This window comes from Camelina sativa, chromosome 6, assembly GCF_030686135.1.
Source record: "Camelina sativa cultivar CO46 ecotype springtype chromosome 6, ASM3068613v1".
Taxonomy (NCBI): domain Eukaryota; kingdom Viridiplantae; phylum Streptophyta; class Magnoliopsida; order Brassicales; family Brassicaceae; genus Camelina; species Camelina sativa.
In genome coordinates, this window is record NC_141885.1 from 13,270,001 (window position 1) to 13,294,724 (window position 24,724).

Consider the following 24,724-nt stretch of genomic DNA (forward strand, 5'->3'; position numbering starts at 1 on the left):
CGCAACAAACTATGAGATTGAGAATCTGAGATACCGACTTAGGTCTTTTGGTTTATTTTCTTGAAAAAGGGAAAACATGCAAAGGATATTTAAGTGTGAGTCATACATTACGTATATTGTTTCATTGGGTTAATAATTACAATAATTACAAGAATACATTATCTCCATAAGAAAACAATTATTGACAAAAAAAAATGGATATGATTATTTTCTTGAGACATTAAAGTCTATTCCAAGATAATGTCATACGATTAAGCAAGAGAAACTGAAAGCTACGTCACAAGTTTTCTTTTTGAAACGTGACGAGTAAGTAGTAGAAAAGCTTGAGTGTGAGGAAGATTCCTAGAAAAAGAACTGCTGAAGTTGTGGCCATACGTAACACAAGTCTCGGATCTTTAAGAATAAAACGATATGATCATTCAAGAATCATGATGATCTGCATGACTGCATATATATATATATATATATATATATGTTTTATTGAGATCGTTAATTAATTATATTTAATCATGATGATCTGCATGACTGCTATAATATATATATATATATATATATGTTTTATTGAGATCGTTAATTAATTATATTTAATAATTGTTAATTATTTGAACATATGCATGTATTTGTTCGAATATCACGAAAGACATGTAGTTTACACAGCTATAAGAATTTATTTTAAGTATATCCAATAAAATCAGAAATATATACGTTGTTATGACGACATTGCTGCAAAAGAGTTTATTAAAATATATCTATCAGCAATGACAAATGCAACGTAACAAACTTTAAAAAAAAAACATTAATTTAATCCGTCGGCTTAAGCCTCTTTCGTCGGTCGACTTACGCCTCTTTTGTCTGGGCGTAATATTCTACCTTATATCCTATTTTTGGTTAGAACCAAATTTATCAATGATATCAATAAATAAATAAAAAAGAGACATTAAGAGGCGGAAATGAGCACCACAGCCGTGTTGATGTCGACGAGTTCTGGTGACAATACATCATGTGTATTTTTTTCTTGTTACGTGGTTACATTGATGTGTATTAAATTTACAGATGTCTATTTAATTTTGTTAAATGATGTTTTCAATAAAATGAATTTTCTTTTAGATCATAATCCGCTGTCGAATATATTTCATACGGGAAGGAATGTAGTTTTTATTTACTGTTCTTCATATGGTAAAAAAAAAATATAGACATCAACAGTACTAATAAAAAACGTATATGTTTAAAAGCTAAAACTTTTTTTTTTAACTTAGAGCGTTGAAACTGAAGCATATATAATTCTAGGGTATATAAACTGAAATCAATCATACAACGAAATTATTCTCTATTTATTTTAAAATATTTTTTACTTTTATTTTTAAAAGCCATTGGTTTGACTCTTTCAAGTATCCAACTTTGTTTGGATTTCATATTTCTGATGTGTAGCAGAGAAGTTAGTAGTGTGACTAGAGTATCGTTTTATGTTATTGGTCACTTTCACTGTAAATTTGCTGGAAATTACTACCGAGAACGATCACTTCACTTTTTCTTTATTTTGTCGTTATTTCAATAAAGATTTTAAGACTTTATTCTTTCAATTTTTTTTGGTTTTAATCTTATATAAGAAGAAATTCGTTTATATCTGATCCACTAATATTTAAAATGAATATAACCGTCGATTAATATGTTTGTTAAATTCACTAACCAAAAATTAGACATGTTGCAAAAATCGAACATTAGGAAAACACATGTTGGACACATCATGTCATTGCAGCTTCAAATTTTGCGTAACAAGTATATCAAAGGAATACTCTAGTGAAACAATCATAGATATAAGTTTTGATTGTTAATTTCGTATAGTAGTTGTATTGGGGATGTACCGTTTTAGTACTCATTAATCATTAAATAGTATCGTTACCTTCAGATCTTTTTTTTTGTATCGTTTTTTATCGCAATTTTTGTATATTTTAATTATTTTGTTTCTTCAATCCACTAAAAAAAACTTATATCATTTTGTATCGTTCGAATCCATAATGCTACCAATATTTGCAATTTCTTGGACTATATACAACAACGATGAACATGACGACAAAAACAAATGAACTATACAACAATGATGAACATATCATTTATGAAAGGAGGGAATCTCACCATAAATGATGATTCTATTATGAAAAATAATTGGATTTCATCCCGAAATTCTTTTATTTATATTTTCTTTTTTCAACCAATCAGAATCTTCTATAAAATATTTTATTTAAAAAATAAATCAAAATTAAATTAAAAAAATAAAAAAAAATTAAAGAAATGAATTATGTATATTTTAATTAAACAAACTTAAATATTGGTTTAGTTTAGATTTAATAATTAAACGAGGTTATATATCGGTTTGAGTTTATAAATGAGATTGAGAATTAGAGTTCAGATTTTTTACAATTATAACGAAATTATTTGTCGGTTTTAGTTTATAAATAAGGTGATTAGGGTTTAGACTTTACAATTAAAACAAAACTATATGTTGGTTTGGGTTTACAAATGAGGTGGTTAGAATAAATATTTTATAATTAGAACGAAATTATATGTCGGTTTGAGTTTACAAATGAGTGATTATGATTTAGATTTTACAATTAGAAAAAATTATATATCAATTTATGTTCATAAATAAAGTAGTTAGGGTTTAAATTTTACAATTAGAACAAAATTATCTATCGATTTAATTTATGTAAAAGCGGTTTGGATTTTTAATTTTACAGTAATTATACAGATTTTGTTTCCTTATTTTATAAAGAGTTGAATAAAAATGTTCAGCCCAAGTATTGTCCTTCTATTATAGTTTAAACTTTTAAAACGAAACTAATGGATTTTTAAAAAACATTTGAATACATTAAACACTTAACTACCTGCAATGAGAAGAAAAAAAAAGTTTCAAACCACCACATGTTAAGATTCTGCCTAATATTTTGTCGTAAATAGTAAACAAACACGCAATAAACAAAAATCAACAACATTAATCAGTGGTTAACAAAACATTAATATCCATCGTTAATCACACTTTGGTTGGTGATACACGCCAAACTCATACTAAAATAATACATATGACATTACGGTGCATTGATTTGTCCATGTCTAAAGGATTCTTCGACCCGAACACAATTTTATACGCAAAGATTTGAATTAAAGCAAGGATTTGGACAGAATGTAAGCAAAAGCAAAACGAAATAGCTAGCGTTCACACAATTTTCTTTGTTGTCTCTTGTCTATTTCTAACCGAATTAATTGCAATTGCGAAAATTTATGTACATATGTATACACATATAAATAAACTTAAAGATCCTAATGTTTCGGTAGGTACGTGTATCCATCTTAATTTAATTTTGGGGTCTGGATATTAAAAAACAAAAAACAAAGAGCAATCATATACTACACACTTTTCCTCGAAAGAACAAGTGGGGTTTTATCACAGCATGAAACTTGAAAAAAGGAAACAAAAAGGATTGTTTTGTGTGTGATTGGCTACAAATTGAACTAAAGGTGGAATTAGATAGAATAATTTGCAGACAAAGATTTTGTTAAAATAAGTGGTTGTGTTTCATCTTGGGAAAACTTTTAAAATATTGTGTCACCGATAAAATATTGTAAAAATACACTGTATTCTTAAAAATCATGTATGAAAAAACGAATCACAATATTTGTGTAAATTATAGTATATGCTTATTTTGCAAACATTAGTGGTTTACTTTTAAATAAATCTACATAAACTACCTATATGTTATAAGTTTAAATGTTTTGAACCATGAGTTCAAATAGTTAGAATAAATAGAGCGGATACAACTATCATTTCTAGTGGTGCAAAACCGAAAAATAAAAAATTTAATACTAACCTAAAATAGTTGCTTAAATTTTTTTTGATTCATAGCTGATTATTGATTGTTCTAAGAAAAAAATCAATTCATTTATCCGTAAATTAAGATCCATGGAAACCTCATAGTTGTATAAGAGTTGGAAAAATGTGAAGATGATTTCATTGATTCTAGCAACCGTTACCTTTTTCGAGGTGGCAAACAAAAAAAGGAAAAAATTGACAATTTTCGTAAGCAAATTGTAAATAAAATAAAATAATTTTCGGAAACTCTATCACTTTTTAACTTATTTAATTTATTTATCAAATCTTTTTTTTTTAAAATAAAATCTTAACATTGAAAACCAAATTTGCATCCACGATTTTGTGTAGTATACAACAAACAAAGCCAACTATATAAACAACAACTTCGTCTCTTCTCTACTCTTCAATCCCATAACCCACAATTCTCTCTCACAGAACACACAAAGATGGACTCCAAAACAACTTTTCTCACATTTCTCCTCTGTATTTTTCTTTTCTCACATTTTTCACCCTCAAGTTCTAAATCTCTTAAAGAAAAGCCCTTATCTTTCTCACCGTCGGCGAGTTTGCCGACCCTCACGGCTGAGAGACTTATCAAAGGATTCAATCTGTTGCCTACACGTGACGTCAATGTCATCGACAAGGACGGTTCTGAGGCTCCGAGACTAGTCGAGAGAGAATTCGATTTCTCGGCCGAGGTTGACCGTCGTGGCTCCGGTGGTTCTCCGTCGGTTCAGGACTTTGGTCACCATGCTGGTTACTACAAACTCCCTAATTCAAAAGCAGCCAGGTAACTTCCATTTCGCTGTACCGAAATTAAACCGGTTAATTTAGGTTTTTTTCTTTTTAACCGTTCTAATAACCGTTTTAATTTCGAACCGGTTTCCTAATTTTCTCAATAATGTGAACCAGTCCTGTTTAATTAAGGTTTTTTTTATATCGTAATTGTTCTATTTGGTTTGATTCCGATGCGGCTCACATTGCAATTCTAACTTAACCGGTTTGATTCCGATGCGTTTCTCGGTATCACACATAAGAAAAAAACCGGTTTAGCTTATTGTTTTTCTTAACCGTTCTACTTTTAAGCTTATAAAATCCAATATCTGGTCAAACAATCAAAGAAATAGTTTAAGAACCGTACCGGTTTACTAAACCGGTTTTTTTTTATTTGTTCAATTTCGTGACAGGATGTTTTACTTCTTCTTCGAGTCAAGGACCAACAAAGCCGATCCAGTGGTGATTTGGCTAACCGGAGGGCCTGGTTGCAGTAGTGAACTTGCTTTGTTCTATGAGAACGGACCGTTCACCGTCTCTAACAACTCTTCCCTTACTTGGAACGAGTTTGGTTGGGACAAGGTTGGTTAGAAAAGAAAAAAAATGGTCAACCAAAACACGCTTTCTCATATTCCAACAAGAAACCAAATTAGTCTCAACAACTTTAATTTCATTTAAATTTTATTTTTGTTATAGGCATCGAATCTAATCTACGTGGACCAACCGGTGGGAACCGGTTTCAGTTACACATCGGACCAAAGTGATCTTCGACACGACGAGGAAGGTGTCAGTAATGATCTTTACGACTTCTTACAGGTTCGGTTTTTAAATACTTTTCCTCTGTTCCAATCACATTAAAACCATGATCTTGTGGCTTAACGTGACACACTTCATTTGCAGGCGTTTTTTAAGGAGCATCCACAATTTGTGAATAATGACTTTTACATTACCGGTGAATCCTACGCCGGGCATTACATTCCCGCATTGGCTTCACGGGTTCACCGTGGTAACAAGAACAAAGAAGGAACTCACATTAACCTCAAGGTAAATAAAAAAAACACTCCACATTAAACATTTTTTTATTCACTCCTGTTGTGTTTTGGCTTTAACCAAACCGGGTTTTACATCAGGGGTTTGCGATTGGTAATGGTTTAACCAATCCGGAGATTCAATACGGTGCCTACGCGGATTACGCGCTAGACATGAAGTTGATTACACAGTCTGATCACGACAGCCTCAACCGTAACTACGCAACTTGTCAACAATCCATCAAAGAATGCAGTAATAAAACAATCTCTAAGCCTTTTTTTTTTCAAGAATTATAGTAAAAAGGTTTGTGATTTTTATGAAATATGTTTGCTTCTTTTACGCTGTTTCAGGCGCGGATGGTGGTGAAGGTGATGCTTGTGCTTCTTCTTACGTTGTATGTAACAACATTTTCCAAAAGATCATGGATATCGCAGGAAACGTAAACGTAAGCATCGAAACTGGAATTGATACTTGTTTGTTCTTGAAGTAATAGTAACAAGATTTTTACTCTGTTTTACAGTATTATGACGTAAGGAAACAATGTGAAGGAAACTTGTGCTATGATTTCTCGAACATGGAGAAGTTCTTGAACCAGAAATCGGTACGGAGGGCATTAGGTGTGGGCGATATCGAGTTTGTGTCTTGCAGTACAGCGGTCTACGATGCAATGCAGATGGACTGGATGCGTAATCTTGAGGTTGGGATTCCAGCTCTTCTTCAAGATGGAATTAAGCTTCTTGTTTACGCCGGTGAATACGATCTCATTTGCAATTGGCTCGGTACGTTTCATTGCTATGTCCATGTGTTTGCTGACCACTGGTTTACATTTCCACATAATCAGTTAAGCTCTGAGATTGATGAAATATACTTTTCTTGATTTATAGGAAATTCAAAGTGGGTTCACCAAATGGAATGGTCAGGCCAGAAAGAGTTTGTAGCAGCTGCGACAGTTCCATTCCTCGTAGACAATAAAGAAGCCGGTTTAATGAAGAATCACGGTTCACTCACTTTCCTCAAGGTAAACCAAACAAAAACCGATAACCCCAACCTATTTCTATTGATTTTTCACACCTAACTATTGAAATTGGGAAAATGTTTGATAGGTTCATGATGCTGGACACATGGTTCCGATGGACCAGCCAAAGGCAGCATTGCAAATGCTTCAGAACTGGATGCAAGGAAAGCTCGGGACACCCACCGGTCGGACAGCTCGTCAGTGAATCTAAATTCCCAACCGACTGAATTATTATGTATTTAGGAGATCAATATTTTACTTTTTAAGAAAATTAAATAACATATATTTGTGATTTATTTCTATAAATACACAGGAAATTTCATTGTTAATCTATTTCCGTTTGTTAACTTGTTAAAGATTTCTCAATTCATACATGAATCAATACTTAGCTCCTCATACTAGTTGCAAATGAAGCACATCACAATTTTAGTATGGAGCAAATTCAAGACACAAAGTAACAAATTCATCAATATAAGCCGGATTGGTAACAACTGTTATTTGAGGCTGTAGAGACTTTGACTGTAAAATTTAACTGCAGAGACTTTGACTGTAAATAGTTTAACTGTTAAAATCTGATTATTAGAAAAAAAACTTTAAAAGTTGTGACTGTAATTTTATTAATAACAAAATTGTAAAAAAATATAAAAGTGATGATAAAAATAATAAATTTGTGAAGAGAAGTGGATGTCAAAAGAAAGAGAAAAAAAATACTGATAATTAATCTGTAAAAAAAAGTTTGTGCAAAAATATAGATAAATTTATAGTGTTTAATCATGATAGAGGAAGAAAAAAAAAGTTTTTAAAATTTGTTAGTTTTAAAGCTTAAAAAGAAAAAGGAAATAAAGAAGTAAAAACTTAAAGTGGCTTTTGAAACTTTAAAAAATAAAAAAATCATAAAAGTCTGATTAGTAAATAAAATGCTTTTAAGACTTTTAAATGCTTTTAAAGTCTTAAAAGTCTTCACCAATCATGACCATAATATAAAATCTATGTAATTAAAAGTTAAACTGAATGCAGAAACTAAAATAGTCTTAATGGTTAAGACATGATTTGTAAAGAGTAATATAAGTACAAGTTACTATTTGAACCTTATTCAAAACCTGATAGATTCTTATGTCACAAAGATTTTACTATTCCAGACCAGAATCTAAGATTACACAACAGCTAGAGAATATGACACCGAAAGTAAAGCTTAAGGATTTACCGATGACCCTCGTAAGAACGATCACGGTAATCATCATCATCATCATCATCATCATCATCGTCAAGAATGAGTGTAACGCCATTGTTTTTAAGGGAGTTAATAACAGCCCATACCTTGGTCCGACTCTTAAACCCTTTCTTTTCAATTTCTTTCTTGACATCGGCGTGAATACCTCTTCCTTGCCCATCTTGAAGCCCTTCCACTTTCAGCCTCATCGCCAAAACCTCTCCTACGATAGCCGCTGCCTTAGCATTGCAAGTACGGCCACACTCTAACGAGTTCTTGATTGCGTGTTCCACTGTTGAAGCTGTTGTCACTATTCTCCCGTTGTTTCTGTCAACTACGTTTGCTGTTATGTACTTGATCGACATAAACAGCCTTAAGACGTACCTTTTCAGAACTGTCATTGCTTCTACAAAAACCCTTTTTTTATCTATAAAAATAACCAAAAAACCTCAAACGTTGTCAGTAATGTTCCGCTCACATGAAATTCAGATTAAAATTGAGTCAGAACAGGGCATTAAATTGAACATTTCGAAACCAAAGAAAACGCATCAAAGGCTCTTAATTTGCGTCTTTCTAACATTCATGTGATTAATACAACTACAAGAAACCTCCGAAACACAGTGCTCGTAGCCCAATAATTCTTTCAGGCAAATGATCAAACACCTTGCGTGCATAATACTGAAAATACAATGCATATAAAACTAATCAAACACAATTTTTTCTAACCTTGGAAGCTAACAAAACATGGCTCTCGGCGAATATCTCGTTATCTCAGACAGTCATGGCATATTTAGTCAAAACTGAGAAGCGAAGAAAAGAAAGAAAAAACTGGAGAAGAGGAAGAGTGACGAAGATCAAAATTCACAAAACCTCTTTTTTTTTACCTTTATACCTGGATCCGTCCCTAAAGCGTAATTGGGCCTTTTACTTGTTTAAGCCCAATTTTGAAAAACTCATTTTTGGTCTGTTTGGATTTTGAATGGCTGTGGAAATATCTTGGATATGTATTTTTTATAGATAGTTAGTATCTTTCAAAAGGCACGGTACAACAATTGATTTGTCTCTTAATAGGTAACATACATGAGGAAGTGTGGTTAGTGGTAAGATACTTTGTTATGTACATTGAGTGAAAAAAACACACCGAAGAATGACTAAAGAGCAACGACTTAAACTACCTACAAGCAGAGGAGTGAGTAGAAGACAAGAGGTATGAAGGCGTTGTCTAATTGCGCCGTGTAAGCTTCCAACATCCCGGTGGCTGTCACCGTCACAAAAAGCGACCACCATCCTTGGCTTAGTATATAACCCATTGATGCTAATACTGGGACCAGCACAAAGCAGACTGCCATTACCGATGTTATTCCTGCTGCTGTACCCTCGACCGTTTTCTCTGTTCCGGCCAAACATTATTTTACGCACTTGACAATATTAGTTTCTGATGAAAGCAATAATAGTTGAGAGTTTTTTAAAAGGAGAAGAAAATGCTCACTTCCTGTCTTGCTCCATCTTAACACCCCATACTTGTGCCCAACCATTGATGCCTGTAAATCAGATCATTATAACATTACATTACAAGAGACACGGGTTTTCGAAGTTAGCTTCTCTGCTGAGTTAAATCTTACCATTGTATCTCCAATCCCGAGGCTGAGAATTCCGGCAAATGGGGATAAAGCTCGGTCATTGAACCCAGAAGACATCCAAATTGGAAGCGCACACCCAAGTAAGAGTGAAAAGTGGCTACAAATAAGACATAATATAGTCAATAGTTATACAAATCAAACAAAAATGTAATAATTTTACATTGCATTTTCCCATCCATGGTCTATAAAACAGTTTTGGCATACCTGACAATCAGATGCTCTGAGTCACGATGGTCCGTGAAAGCATTCATGAATTGATGTAAAGGCTCTCCGAGGGGATGTATTCTCCAGATCTGGTTTTGCAAAATGAGTATTTTGCATCAAGCCCATTGAATGTGATGAAATCGAGAAGATGATAAATTTGAATATGAAGAGGGCTTACTCGAATGATCTCCAATGCAAGAAATACCGCCAATGCTGCACCAAATGCTAGATCGAGAAATATAGGCTGCATGAAAGGACATCAAAATTATAGGAAGCTACTAGAGGAGCGGACTAACACATACCAAGTTTCTGAATTATAAAATAAGTTTTTATTGATCACCCAGTCACCTGTAAGACAAGAGCTGGCAAGAACATTAAAACAGCCATCAGATGGTAGTATTTCCGAAGCAAGATTCTCTCAACCTTGCTACTCCTCGAGATGTTATAAAATCGTGAGACAGACACAACGATCAACAGAACCCAGTAGATGCATAATGAAAGTCTCTTCAGAGGTTCAGAAAAGACAAATGTGAGCACCCTGCGACAGAGTATGAAAGTTGGATACAATCTTAGAAGGTGGAATTATCACTACAGATGCTAGAGGACACAAGATAAGTAATTGATTGTGGAGATTAAGTACCATAAGAAAGGATGCTGGTTGAAATCGTGTACAAAATGCATCCAAGAAGGAACAGCCACGACCATAAAAAATAGAAGTGAAATAACGAATAAGACAGAATTTGCAGTAACATTGCAGTTTCTTTGTTGAGCATCTCTCTTTCTCAACGAGCTTTCATATACATGCAGAGTAAATCTAAACACCATCGGGAAAAGTAGAAGGCCCAGCAGTAGACCCTAAGAAGGAGACAGGTAAATTGTTATACAGCAATACAGTAACGGTAACTATTCATCTAGTTTCGATTTTTAGTATAATACCTGGACGATTATGCCGGTTTCAGTTCTTCTTATTCCATAGCTTATTGAGACAAGATCCACGGGTATCAATTTCTCGAAAATCTGTAGTAATAATCGTACCAAAGTAGGCAAAGTTACAGTGACAAAATTACAGAGCCATTCTTGCTAGTATTGCAATAACTGATAAAACACAAATGCATGACCTGTTCAACAATTATAAAACCAAGTTTAAGAACTCTAACCTTTGCAATTGTGCATGCCAAAAAGTCGCCAAAATAAAGAACAAGACCACTGGTCACGAGAAGTGCTTCCCCTATAAAAATGGCAATTATTGAAGGTGGACTAGAAATGTGGAATTATAATAGTAATCAAATCCAGAGTCTTAACTATTTAATGATTGCTAAAGTGGAACTAGTAAACTCTTGAGCACGGAGAATATACTGAAATAATACTCCCAAAACTACTACTTAACCCAAAATGTGAATAGAAGAGTCTATTATACTTACCAATTGAGGCACAAGAAGGGAAGGTGGAAAGCAAATGTCGAATCAATTTCACAGCTGCAAGACCGTGAAATAACATCCAGAACATTTTCAATGACGTGTTCAAGCCTGTCGAGACAAAGAACAAACAAAGATCACTGATGAACTCAAAACGAAAAAAAAAAATAACTATTGAAAACAACTAATAACCCCAAACTAGATCTCACCAGTGTGTGAAATCATGGAAAGTGAAACAAAACATGCTACTCCATACAACACCGTGCCACTTAAGCTAACCCTCGAAAGCCAAACAGACGAAGATGACAAAGATTCAGCTTTTCCCGTTTGTGACATAATCACTGTGAGATAAATAAGTATAGCACAACAGCTTGCTGATGCTGCCCAATACTGCATTGTCACATGCGCAAGCTCTACACACAACACAAACAAATCAAACCTCCTTATGTTGAGACTAAAGAACATTCAAATACTAAAACACAAGCCAATCCAAAGATACAATACCATCTTGTTCAGCTTCATGGATTGAGATAGCTCTTGTAAGCTGAACCAACTTAGACATCATAACAGCTGGAAGTGTCACAGCTCCCAGTAATATCCCTGAAGACGCACCACGTCTATAATACATAGCAAAAACAACATCTTCTTCAATCTATGAAGATTTCAAAAATCGGGAAATTCGAAGAAGCCCTGAGACCAGAAATTGAAAATTGGATTGGGGAAATTTCTCACCTGGCGCTGAAACGAGAGAGGAGAAACGGAGAGCTCTCGGCGCGGATCTCGACGAGGAAGGCGGAGAAGCAGAGGAGGAAGAGGGAGAAGCCATGGGAGATAAGTGATAAAGGAAGGGATAAGAGAATACGAGAAACCACGACTGCCACTACAACTCTCTCTCCCGTAACCAACGACGTCGCCGTCGTCGTTGTCGTCTTCATCGTCGCCGGTGATGATGATTTCGCCGGTGATTAAGTTTGTTTTTGAATCGCGATTTGGTTTTTTTTTTTTTAAATGGGCCGCCAACTAACGAAGACTTCAGACTTGTAATTTGGGCCCACGAAACACGGTTTGGCACGGACTTTAAGGTTACGCTACATTTTCATGTGAAAAGTCAATTTTGATCGGTTGCTTCGGTTTAATCGGTTTGGTTTGGTTTACTTCCGGTTATTGAACTCAGATTTTTTTTTTTATCCCGTTGAGTGAGACTTTGTGAAGATAACGCAGGTAACGAAGTGACGAGATGAGAGAGATGATAATTCCCTCTGTTGTTGTGACTTTGTGATGGAGCTCAGTCTCAAGTTTCAATCTTTTTCATTCCCTTCTTCATTCTCAAGTAAGCTGAACAAAACCCTAATTTTAGATTTCCCTTTGTTTCTTCTTTCTCTGTGAGATTTTGACGCAATTCTAGTGAAATTTTGATGGGTTTTGATGATGAGTCGAGTTAGAAGAGCATTTATGACAATCTTATTTAGTAAAATTTCAGAGTTTGGGTCTTAAATTTGTTTGATCTTCTTAGTTTCTGAAGTAAGAATGGAACTTGGAGTCAAGTTCAAGCTTTGGTAGTTTGTTTACTTAAGAGTTTATAGTGTGCTCTCAAGCGATTGATAGTTGTGTGATCATGGTGGCGTTATGGTTAAATTGTATAACGAATTAAATAAGTTTCATGGTTTAAATTTGTGGATTCATTACTAAACACTACTGTCTGATTCATATTAGCTTTTTAGCTTTTGACCATTTCATTTTTTTTTTAAAGGTTTTGTTTACAAGCATCTTAGTTGATATGTATATTCATAGAGCCACTGACTTTACATTGTTAATCTCTGTGGTAGGTGTTAAGGATGTAAGGTTCGTAAACGTTGATTTGAATAGAGCTAAGAGATCACCAACAGTGGTTCCTGCTTTAGCTGAAACTGCAGTATCTATAGCGATTGCAGCCACGGTTGTTGGTACCGCAGCCACTATCCTTGCTCGGAGAAGTTCCAAAGCCGCCGAAGAAGCCGAGGTAGTTTGTTTATAGATGATCCTTGAACATAATATCTTGAGGATCCTTATTGTTTGGTTTATCTCTGTTAAATGAATTTGCAGGCTACTATGAAAGAATGTGAAGCTTGTCTCGGTTCAGGAATCTGTCCTGAATGCAAAGGTGAAGGATTTGTACTAAAGAAACTATCAGATGCAACTGCTGAGAAAGCTAGACTCACGGCAACTAATATGGCCACACGATATACAGCCGGGTAAGAATTAACTTCCTCATTGTTGTTTCCTTCAGTCTCATCGATCTCGCTCATTGATTGACAAGAAAACACATTCTTAGGCTTCCCAAGAAATGGAGCTACTGCACTAAATGTTCTTCAACGCGGTCTTGTCTAGTATGTGGTGGGAGTGGAAAGATGAGCATCTAGCGCCTTACGCTGAGTAGAGTACACAAGTACGTTAAACTCTTTTCTTCGGGAAACACAATTCAAAAGGGTTTAGCATAGCTTTCTTGTGTTGTTTTAATATATGACGGATTCTGTAATGTTTGAAAACTCTCATCAAACTTAAGTTGTACATTTGCAATCTTTTTGCGTGGTACTTGTTTAGTTCTTTCTTACTCTTTCCAGATTCTCTTAACGCGATCTGTTTCTGAGTTGTAAAGATTACTTAAGTCAATTGCTTCTTCTTTGGTCTTTGTTTATATCTCTGTGACGTCTCTCCAAGGAAGAAAAGACTCTTTAAGGTATGACTAGTTGCGCCTAAAACACTAGTCTCTTTTTCAATACTTGATCGATACTTTTAATTAAAAGTTTGATTTTGGAAGAATTTTAAAGACTCAGCTTGTCCATAAAACAGAGAGAAAAACTGATGCATAAGCCTTTTATCAAAACGACATTGTACATCACGAGCACCGGGCTCACTGAACCTCACTTATCAAGTCAGGATCTAACACGGTACATCTCTCATAAGAGGAACATAAAAACAAGGAAATATAAAGCTAGCTTTGAGGGTTATTTATATATGGAGAAAAGATGTAATGTGACTATATCCTTCACTAGACATGAGCCGGGGATCCAGTCTCCGGTGTTGGATCATCAGCCAACATCGCCTTGCGGCCTCTCTCTGAGCGACTGTTTTCAGCAAACTTAATGCTTCCCTCATGTAGACCTAAGCTCTTCTCTTCCTCTGTCCACTCCGCTCCATAGTAATGCTCTTCTTTTGATTTCTGTCCGTCTTGTGATGGCCTCAAGAACATGCTTCCCCACTGTGGGAAATGTATAAACGCCACCGGAAGTGAACACACGACAGCCATAACACCCATCAACGATAGTCCTTCAGCTGTACTAAACCTCGACGAGGAGAAGAAAAGAAGTTGAGTTACTCCCGACCCAAAATTTCCTCCAGCACCGGTTAATCCTGAGATGAGACCAAGAGAACGACGGGAAACAAAAGGTGCAACACCAAAGAGAGCTCCGCAAGCTGCTTGCGTGCCGATGGAAAAGAGCATCATGGCTAAGATTGCTATAGGGAGTGAACTAGCACGACCGAGCCAGATGCAAAAGAGAGCTCCAACAGTTTGTAAGATCCACAAGATCCATAACCGACCCCTCATGCCGAAGAGACGTGCAGCTACATCCGAGGCGTAGCCACCAAAAGGACGTGCGAAGAAGTTTGCCATACCAAAGCTGGCTGCTATAATACCGGCTGTGTGAAGTGTAAGGTTAAACCTGTCGTAGAAGTATCCGGATATAACGTTGTTGATCGTTAGTTCAACTCCCATAGAAAATCCATAGAGCACGAATAAGATCCATGTTCTATAGTTCCTCACAGCGAACCAGAAGACCTACAAAAAAATTACAAAAAAAAAAATGTAATTAGAATCACATGCATACTGTTACATTAAATACTTGAACATGTTGCCAAAAAAAATATTGAACATGTTGAATGTTTTTGTAATAATCACCTTGGAGAATTTGTCTTTGGAAACTTGACCACTCTTTTGGAGGGTACTAAGGTTACCATCAGGGAGATCTTGGCCGAGAGTGAGGACGAGAATGCCCATAATGATCTGAAGTACGCCCGGGATAAAGAAGGCGAACCTCCATGCGGTGAAGGGAGTGGCTCCGGTGAGTTTGATGACGTGGAAGACCATTGGCATGAGTAGCTGAGTCACGCCGCCTCCCATGTCTCCCCACCCTCCGGCACAACCGTTAACGAGTCCGATAATCTTTCCCGTGAACATAACGCTTGTCCAGTATTGGCATGACACAAACGTCGCTAAGCAAAAACCAATCATGAACCGCACGGCTAAGTAGCTTCCGGCATCAGCTACAAACGACATGGAGAAAACAGCTGGAGCCGTGAGCATAAGAGAGAAAGCAGTGCCATAACGTGCTCCGAGAAGGTCACATACGGCTCCCATAGCGAGTCTTGAGAAAATGGCGCCCGAAACAGATGCAACTCCAGCATTTCCGATGTCGGTTTTGGTCAGGTCGAGGTTGTCACGGATGACAGGGACCAGAGGTGCAGCTGCGAAGGTGGAGATGAAACAAGTGAAGAAAGAGATCCATCCTAAATGGAAGGCTCTCATGTGTGGTTTAGCGAATGATAATGGTTTAAAAACTTTTGCCCTATGCTCTGAGTCCACTGGTAGAGCGAACTTAGCCGTTGTATCGTCTGATCTGACGGCTTGAGAGGAAGGACCACTTTCTTCGTGTACGGAGAAGGAGAAGACTTGCTCCTTTCCTGTGACTCCATGCAAAGAGCTTCCAATAGAGCCGCCTTCGTTAGAATGGTTGTGAGCCATTGATCTTTTAGTTCAAAGAAAATGGGAGAAACTAAGAGAAAGACTTTAAAACGATGAAGAAGGTTTTATTCTCTTCTTCTTTGTTCCCTTTGTTGTGTTTTCTGTTTGTTGGTGTAAGTTGGAGAAGAGAAGTTGGATAAGTATATATAGAGAAATATAGAGATCTCTGGGACATGGTGGGTATGGTTAGGTGGGTCCAATGATAACATTTGAATAATGCTACAAACAAAGAAATGTGAATTGTATTAATGAGTTTTATTAGAATGATCAGAACTTATATTTTTAGTGTGCATACATATATCGCTTCAGAAAAAAACTTATGTAGTTCACACGGTAAAGAGAGAATATTCTATTAGTACTAAGCATCTGCATAATGCAGTTTACGTGCCTCTTTGATTATAATTTTGTTCTTTTTTTCATTATTTGTTTATCAGTTTTGTTAAATTTGTCAATACGTTACATTAATTACTTGCACCATATCCCTATCAACTCAGAACATTATATTTATATAACCACCGTTGTATGTATAAATATCAAATGTATACTAATATATAACGTATGAGTCAAATAACAATAAGAAGAACACAACGTGTCATTTTCACCGCCGGCTGCGTTAGTCTATTGTGTAATGTACAACCATGTAAATGTAATGCATGCAGGTTTCCAGCTGATTATATTAATTATACACGTATATTGTTTATTAGTTTACTTACAAGAATTTATTAATGGTGATTAGAGAATAGAGATTCAAATATGTGACACTTGACCTTAACTAAAGGCCAACGAGAGACCGTACGGTTCGTTTGTTGAATTCTTTTTTAACATAACTAGTTTGTCTTTTGTGCATTGTCCCATGTGGTCGACTCACCAATTTAATTTGGTATGAATAAAAAAACATTTGTTAAATAAGGTTTAGGATTTTTTTTAATAACTACTTTTCGCAAGCTAAGCTGTATAGAGTTTTTATCAGATTTACGAAATCTTTTGCTTTCAGTTAGCCAATTAATTAAAGAAAAAAATCTCATTGCATAACCTTAATGCTCGATAGAAAGTATGTGAACCGGACGGGAAAAAGAAAAAAAACACGTACAAAAACATGTCTCCGACTGATTATGACCTTTAAATCGACATTTTGGGTTGCTACTCTAAAGACATAGAGATAACACAACACACAAAAACTACATTAGGAACGCGCCAAGCAAACGCTTTTAATCAATCTTATAAAAACCCTCGTTTTTTACAAAACTTGAAAAACAAAGCTCACTCTCCTATCTATCTAACACTACCCTGTGTAGATCTATAAGAGTATACCACCCACACTCACCTTCAAAGCTTTTATATTTACTTGAAGGTTTACAAAACTCACAAATTTATCCCACGAGTGCTAACTCTTTTTGCGGCTAGCCCTCGTCATTTTATAACCCCACACACACGATCTCTAACCTAGATCTTGTGTATCCTAACTAAAAGGAAATATTCCTTATCCCTAAGAGAATATCTTCCCTTATCCCACTAATCAAATATACTCTCAATATCTTCGAGTATATCTTGATCTCTTCTTCCTTCCTTCTCACGCACCTTGTCATTGTGTCCACAATATTTCTCCACGTCAGCACGTCACACCACGTCAGCATATCAGCCCTCTGAGACACTTCACAGCTGCCTGTTCCCTTCAGAGCTCTATTGCACTTTCGATCTCCCTCTTTTTGACTGAACTTGTCAAACAAGCATCCATGCATTTAACCTGTCAAAACAGAAGCAGCCAACAACAAAACAACAAACAGATACAACTGTACCAACAGTGTATCACAGCAGCTCGCAAAAACATCAGAAGATTAAACGATCAACTAGTAAGCATTACGACCGTAAAAGGTATCAGACAAACTAGAACAAGTCTCAAACAAAACCAAAAAGAATAGTTTGAAAAGAAAAACAACAACAAGGAACAACAGACAACTTAAAAACAACAGCTCCCCCACAGCTCAAACTCCCCCTCAAGCATCTGAATTAGACTCATCTCCCCCTGCTTGTTTGGCACAGATTAGTCAAAAATATCAACAGACACACAAAGGTATAATCAGAGATGTGACAACTTACTAGCTTCCAAGGTGTCTTGCAGAATCTGAATGGCCAACCGGATGGCTTTGCGCTCTGCAGATGTTCCAGCTCTAAGATGAGGCTTCGTTGGACGTGAAACAGTCTTCTTACCCTTGGGCTTCTTCGTGTCTTCCGGCTGAAGATTCGAAACAGGGCGCTGAGCTTCCAGAAGCTGATAAATGAGACTGGGAAACGGGAGACGGAACCCGGACTGAGCTTGCAAACCTAACTGGATGATCTGATCATAGATCATTCTCCCAAAATCAAACGGAATGCGATGCATGATCATGTAGATCACCATGGCTCTGTTTGCAGAGATGTACCCTGTATTCACCGTAGGAGACCAGTTGCTGCAGCACATCTTATTCAACTTCTTGATTACCGGGTCCTTGATCGCCGTGGATACCAGCTGCTTGCAAGTCTTCACCTTGCAGCTGTTTGCAGTCTATGTTCGCGCACATCAACCGTCTGGAGTCCGAACAGGGCATTGATGCGACTTGGGGAGAACTCATACACAAAGTCTCGGACCAACACATCAACCAAGCTCCCTTCAACCTTCACTGCTGGAAGATTTGCCCAGAACTCATAGACAACATCGGAATCATAAGCGCCGATTTGAGTGACTGTTTTCAACAGCCCAACTTGATCAAGCAACTCCCTAGCCGGATCATCTCTTCCCAGAGAGTAACACATCTCAGCAGCAATGGTTCTAGAGGAAAAGAAACCATACCTTCGAGCAGCATCAGCGGATATGAATCGTTTGGAATCAAACTCCTTCGATGGAACACTGCGAGAGGTGGACACACCCTTGTTCCTGCCAAGAGACGATCACTTCGTATCACGGCTGTCTGCATCAGCAGCTGATTGTCGTTTGCGCAGGCGGGATGAAATTCCCTGATTTGGTAGCGGAGGAACATCACCGGTCAGATCAATCACCGGAAAACGAGATCTCGTCCTTCATGGTAGAGAAGACAAAGAGTCGCATGTGTCATGATCCGCTTCGAGAGATAGCAGCCTGGTAGAGGGATTCTCGGGCACTAGAGGTGTTGTGGTTGATTCGTCACGAGGTTCGTAGATGACCATCGCCGTTGCAGGATCAATCGAAACATAGGGAGACGGCGGAGGTAGGACTAACGGAGCGGTGTGAAGCTCCTCATCTGAGCTAGAATCATAGTGGAAACTGCTAAACACAAACTTCATGGTGATCAAGAGTTAGAGAGAACAAATCAGAGAAAGAAGAAAATCAGAAGCTTAAGCGACAGAGATCTGAAATTGCAAGGATGAGAAAAACTCAAAACGCTAGCCTCTCCTTTTATACTCCCTCTTGAAGATTATTTGGGCTGTTATACCTTGGCCCACAAATTAACACTGCCCTGAAATCACTCAATGAATCTGTTATGGTACATCGAATATTATTCCCCTTTTTAATCTTAAGTGCATTAATCACATTAAACACAGGTTCCTAAAAAACACAGATTCTTCACCCCTTTAAAGGAAGCTGAATCTGTTCATGAACCAAAAACATCAGATACACACAACCACAAACAGTGAACATGAAAGCACCCAGATCGAGACATAACACATGTGAGCAACATCAAATTTTTTTTTTTTTAAACTAAATAAAATCAAAAACAGATCACAGTACTAACCATACCTTTGATGTGTCAACGAGTTGTTCAGAACATTTGCCATGAGCTATCACAACCTCTTGAATTGTTGAAAATCAGAGACTTGATGCAAATGAGTAGTCTTTCACACTGTCATGCCTTTAGTCTGCAATCCAACCCAACATGTTAAGGCAGCTGGAGATTCTCTCTTTGAAGAGCACACACACATTTTTTTTTTTTAAATATATGTGTCTCAGCCTTCTGTTAGCTGTTTCACTGACATGAACACAGTGACATCATGATCATGTCAATCACTGATATCATACTTGTCCCCAAACTGAGTTTTTCTACTCGAGGATGTACTTGTGTGTCTCTTCACATCTCTTTGACTTCTTTAAAACATGACAACATTTGACAAGATGAATAGACCGACATGACAGGCAGCTATTTCTCACAGTTGCTTTCAAAGTGCTGGTCTTCTATGTATTCTAGGATTTCCATAATTTGTCCTAGCACATGTTCCTGTCTCTGATCAACACATCTTAGGTAAAGCAGGTTAGAACTCATAAACACCAATGGACTTCCTCAGATTTACAAATCTGTTGAAGTCCAGAGGCTTGGTAAACAAATCAGCTAACTGTAAATCAGTGCTCACATGGTCAATCTCGATCAGTTTCGCCTCAACTTGTTCATGAACAAAGTGGTGTCTAATATCTATATGTTTGGTTTGTGAATGTTAAACATGATTCTTTGAAATATTAATTGCACTCAAGTTATCACAATGAATTAAAAGAGTATCAGAATCCATACCATAGTCCGAGGCCATTTGTCGCATCCACAGAAGTTGTGTGCAACAGCTTCCTAGCGCAATGTACTCAGCTTCAGCAGTTGATAGAGAGACACTGTTTTGTTTCTTTCTGTGCCATGTGATCAGATTGTTGCCTATAAAGAAGCAACCTCCACTTGTGCTACGACGATCATCCACAGAACCTGCCCAATCAGCATCACAGTATCCGCTCAGACCGGTGTTGGTATCCTTGGTATAATAGATGCCAAAGTCCTATGTGCCTTTGATGTACTTGATGATCTTCTTTACAGCTAGTAAATGCGACATCTTGGGCTTGGCTTGATAGCGTGCACAGATCCCTACTGACAGACATATGTCTGGCCGACTAGCAGTCAAATACAACAGACTTCCAATCATCCCTCTGTATAGTCTCTCATCTACATCTTCCCCTTCGTCGTCCTTGGAAAGTTTGTCATTTGCTCCCATTGGGATCTTTGCTTCTTTACTCTTATCCAAGCCAAAGCGTTGTACAAGCTCCTTAGTATAAGTGCTTTGAGATACAAAGATCCCATCAGCTGATTGTTCAACTTGCAATCCCAAAAAGTATCTTAACTCTCCCACCATACTCATTTCGAATTCCTGAGACATGCTTTCCACAAACTGTTTTACAAGAGGCTGACACGTGGAACCAAAGACAATATCATCCACATAGATCTGAACAAACATCAGATTGTTGTTGCTGTTGAGAACAATCAAAGTTTTGTCAACACTCCCTCGATTTTATCCGTGATCCATCAGAAACGTAGTCAATCTCTCATACCATGCCCGTCGTGCCTGCTTTAGACCATACAGGGCTTTCTTCAGTCGATAAACATGCTCATGGTGCTGCGAATTCTCAAAGCCTTTTGGTTGTTCAACATAAACCTCCTCTTGTATTATTCCATTTAGAAAGGCACTCTTAACATCCATCTGATGCAAAGTGAACTTAAGAGCGCATGCCATACCGAACATAAACCTGATTGACTCCAACCTTGCCACCGGAGCAAAGGTTTCATCAAAGTCAATTCCCTCAATTTGAGAATAGCCTTGAGCTACCAATCATGCTTTGTTTCTCACAATGCAGCCACTAGCATCACTCTTATTCTTGAATATCCACTTAGTTCCTACGACGTTGACATCAACACGACGATGAGTGAATTCCCAAACATCACTTCTTTCAAATTGTTCCAACTCATCTTGCATAGCAGCAACCCATAACTCATCACGAAGCACCTCCTTGTGATTCTTAGGCTCAATGGAAGAGACAAAGCATGCAAATTGCACTACATCAGAGTCCTGACAGACAGACTCCGGAACGACAACCTTTTGTTTCTTCTCAGCCAACTGAGCAAAATCAATTTGCTTTCCTCTGGTAACTCTACCCCCCTGAATCGCACCTATAACATCAATAGAGGAGTGATTCCTATGAACCTGAGAAGGCACCGGATCTGAAGCAGATGGTGATACAGGCATTTCAAGGACAACACGACTGACAACTTCTTGTACAGACTTCTCAGTATCAGTTACCAGATCCGTGTCGGAGACAATAGGCACCAATGCCACTCGCAGGAAGGAGGTGTTGTCAAACACTACATTGACAGTCTCCTGAATGGATCTCAGACGTTTGTTGTAGACGCGAAAGGCAGTGCTATGTCCGGAATAACCCAGAAAGATACCTTCATCACTCTTAGAGTCAAACTTACCCAACTGATCCTTATCATTTAGAATATAACACAGGCATCCAAACACATGGAAATAGTGTACAGTTGGAGACTTCCCTTTCCAAAGCTCATAGGGAGTCTTGCTGGTCCCTGGGCGAACATGCACACGATTGATGATGTAGCAGGCTGTGTTCACAGCTTCATCCCAGAACCGATGAGGCACTTGATTTCCATGTAGCATAGCTCGTGCCATTTCTTGCAGCGTTCTGTTCTTACGTTCAACAACACCATTCTGTTCCGGTGTTCTTGGTGCAGAGTACTGATGAGTAATGCCTTGATGTCCACAAAATTGCTCAAACTTGTCGTTTTGAAACTCACCACCATGATCACTTTGAATGGTTTCAATTTAACACTTCTCACTCTTAATCTGCAGGGCAAGGATACAAAAACATTCAAGAGTGTCACATTTATCACGAAGAAACCTTACCCAGGTGTAGCGAGTGTAGTCATCCAACATTACGAAAATGAATCGTCGACCAGAAATGCTCTGAACTTGTATAAGCCCCATCAGATCCATGTGAACCAACTGTAAAGCATGATTTGTGCGAATATCTGTCAGAGACCCATGGGATGCTTTGATCTGTTTTCCCTTGTTGCATGGACCACAGACAAAGTGTGGATCACCCTTCAGCTTTGGCAGTCCTCGCACAACTTCTTGGTTTGCCAATTTCAACATCGTGCACACATTCAAATGACCAAGTTTCTGATGCCACAACTATGTGTCTAACTCAACGGTGGCATTAAAGCACGATATTTCTGATTTCCACATATAGCAATTATTCCCAGATCGTTTACCTCTGAGTCTGACAGACCCTTTTTGATCAATAGCTTTGCAGTCCTTCCTGGTGAAGGTAACATCTAAGCCCTCATCACACAATTGACTGACAATGATCAGATTGGCCTTCAATCCATCTACCAGGAACACATCATTCAGCTGGGGTTGAGTGTCACCACTGTTCCTCGAATTTTCCGTTTTGCTCCATCTCCAAACGTTACTCTTCCAGCAGCAACATCTTCTACGTGAGACAAATTGTCAACCGCCCCTGTCATATGTCTGGAACATCCACTGTCAAAATACCACTTGGCCTGATCAACTTCAGTTTTATTTGTTGTGTATGCAACATGATAGTAGAGATCATCTTTTCTGACATACCCTTGCTGAACTCTTCTAACAGCTGGGTAGAAGCTGCCATTATGCACTAGGTTCGTCACACGATTCTGAAACTTGAAACACTGGGCCTTGAAGTGATTTAGATGACCATAGTACCAACATCCTCTTCTCCTGCTAAGACCAACAGGTCGCTGAGCAGCCTGGGGATAGCTTTGTTGACCATACGTTTACCTCATTGGTACCTCACGCTGCACAAACATCTGCCTGGAATGCAAATTTACCTTAGGAATCTGATAATGACGTCCGTTTGGTGCGACAGGTTGTGCTTTGGGTTTTGGTTCAGGGTTCTGCCCTTTAACAAACTGTGTGGACTTGTCAGAGTAGATTCCCTGATAACCCAGACCCCACTTTGTAGTGCTTGATTGTCCAGTACTGAGCAAGAAGTCCAGATCTTTAGTTCATTTACTCAGCATCCTGATGCTTTTCAGCTGTTCTTCCAATTGCTTCTCAAGACGCAGGGACTTGGCTTTTTCTTCACTTAGTTCCTTAGCCAACAATGCAATGTTCATCTGAAGCGTATCTCTCTCGGCAGACAAATCACTGTTATCTTGAGTCTTTTGCACAATAGTCTGAATAAGAAGACTTATATGATCTTCCAACGACAAACCTGCCTCTTCCCCCTCTGAGTCCGACTCAATTGTCTTGTCAATGTCATCTTTCAACAACAGAACTTCATCTTCTTCATCTTCCTCGATTACTCCCAGCAGAGCCACAAAGTTGTTCAGAATTTCACCTTTGTTATCTTCTTCGTCAAAATCACTTTCACTCCATGTGATGTAGGACTTCTGATTACTTCCTTGGGAGGGGCAATTAGTCTTGGTATGACCAAAACCCTTGCATCCATAACATTGTAGAGAGTGCTTCCGTTTGTTGTTTGGACACTCAGCCTTGTAATGACCATATCCTTCACACTCAGCACACTGACGTTCTGACTTATCATTCTTCCTGAAGCCCTAGACAGGATCTGCACTTGCAAGTGATGGAGTTCCCTTCCGCTGACCTCTTTCCATCTTGCGAAAATACTTCTTAACCAACAGACCAACCTTTTCTTCTTCTTCAAGCTCCTGCGATTCAACAAGCTTCTGTTCTTCTGCAGCTTTAAGAGCAAATGACTTAGCATTCATTTTCTCTTTCTTCTTTAGTTGCATCTCAAACGCCTGCATCATCCCAACAACTTGATTATACTTGAGTTCCTCTGAATTCAAAGACACATCAATAGCAGATCTGTGCGGCTGAAACTTGTCAGGTAGACTTCTGAGAAATTTCTTGACCAGCTTCTTGTCCTTGTATCGTTTACCCAAAACAACAGATTCTTGAGCAATACCACTCAACCAACTATTGTAATCCGCCACATATTCGGTTTCAGTCAT

General features: G+C 37.7%; 7 protein-coding genes across 7 annotated transcripts; 2 read left to right on the forward strand and 5 right to left on the reverse strand.

Annotated features, from left to right (window-relative positions):
* The first annotated feature begins 4,121 nt into the window (after positions 1–4,121).
* LOC104790753 (serine carboxypeptidase-like 48) lies at positions 4,122–7,012 on the forward strand. The gene is made up of 9 exons (XM_010516535.3): positions 4,122–4,655; positions 5,053–5,221; positions 5,336–5,455; positions 5,540–5,683; positions 5,770–5,920; positions 6,019–6,113; positions 6,189–6,447; positions 6,553–6,686; positions 6,772–7,012. Exons 1-9 carry the CDS (start codon positions 4,312–4,314, stop codon positions 6,886–6,888), a joined length of 1,533 nt encoding a protein of 510 aa, XP_010514837.1. The 5' UTR covers positions 4,122–4,311; the 3' UTR covers positions 6,889–7,012.
* A 683-nt stretch (positions 7,013–7,695) lies between these two features.
* LOC104790754 (uncharacterized) lies at positions 7,696–8,753 on the reverse strand. The gene is made up of 2 exons (XM_010516536.2): positions 8,620–8,753; positions 7,696–8,320 (listed from the first exon to the last, which is right to left on the reverse strand). The coding sequence occupies exon 2, from the start codon at positions 8,292–8,294 to the stop codon at positions 7,884–7,886; it is 411 nt and encodes a 136-aa protein (XP_010514838.1). The 5' UTR covers positions 8,295–8,320; positions 8,620–8,753; the 3' UTR covers positions 7,696–7,883.
* Positions 8,754–8,922: 169 nt separating this feature from the next.
* On the reverse strand, positions 8,923–12,205 carry LOC104790755 (dolichol kinase EVAN-like). Its single transcript, XM_010516538.3, has 13 exons — positions 11,885–12,205; positions 11,657–11,769; positions 11,362–11,565; positions 11,159–11,263; positions 10,895–10,965; positions 10,674–10,754; positions 10,378–10,592; positions 10,086–10,275; positions 9,916–9,981; positions 9,738–9,826; positions 9,516–9,630; positions 9,383–9,434; positions 8,923–9,283 (listed from the first exon to the last, which is right to left on the reverse strand). Exons 1-13 carry the CDS (start codon positions 12,085–12,087, stop codon positions 9,069–9,071), a joined length of 1,719 nt encoding a protein of 572 aa, XP_010514840.1. The 5' UTR covers positions 12,088–12,205; the 3' UTR covers positions 8,923–9,068.
* Positions 12,206–12,323: 118 nt separating this feature from the next.
* LOC104790756 (uncharacterized) lies at positions 12,324–13,826 on the forward strand. Its single transcript, XM_010516539.3, has 4 exons — positions 12,324–12,482; positions 12,979–13,151; positions 13,235–13,383; positions 13,464–13,826. Exons 1-4 carry the CDS (start codon positions 12,431–12,433, stop codon positions 13,549–13,551), a joined length of 462 nt encoding a protein of 153 aa, XP_010514841.1. The 5' UTR covers positions 12,324–12,430; the 3' UTR covers positions 13,552–13,826.
* A 155-nt stretch (positions 13,827–13,981) lies between these two features.
* On the reverse strand, positions 13,982–16,047 carry LOC104790757 (high affinity nitrate transporter 2.6). The gene is made up of 2 exons (XM_087452968.1): positions 15,090–16,047; positions 13,982–14,969 (listed from the first exon to the last, which is right to left on the reverse strand). Exons 1-2 carry the CDS (start codon positions 15,930–15,932, stop codon positions 14,181–14,183), a joined length of 1,632 nt encoding a protein of 543 aa, XP_087309094.1. The 5' UTR covers positions 15,933–16,047; the 3' UTR covers positions 13,982–14,180.
* A 2,405-nt stretch (positions 16,048–18,452) lies between these two features.
* On the reverse strand, positions 18,453–19,229 carry LOC147942523 (uncharacterized). The gene is made up of 2 exons (XM_087456099.1): positions 19,003–19,229; positions 18,453–18,843 (listed from the first exon to the last, which is right to left on the reverse strand). Exons 1-2 carry the CDS (start codon positions 19,227–19,229, stop codon positions 18,453–18,455), a joined length of 618 nt encoding a protein of 205 aa, XP_087312225.1.
* Positions 19,230–21,521: 2,292 nt separating this feature from the next.
* LOC147942524 (uncharacterized) lies at positions 21,522–24,724 on the reverse strand. The gene is made up of 7 exons (XM_087456100.1): positions 24,355–24,724; positions 23,817–24,258; positions 23,576–23,726; positions 23,135–23,494; positions 22,979–23,041; positions 22,606–22,886; positions 21,522–22,512 (listed from the first exon to the last, which is right to left on the reverse strand). The coding sequence occupies exons 1-7, from the start codon at positions 24,722–24,724 to the stop codon at positions 21,522–21,524; spliced, it is 2,658 nt and encodes an 885-aa protein (XP_087312226.1).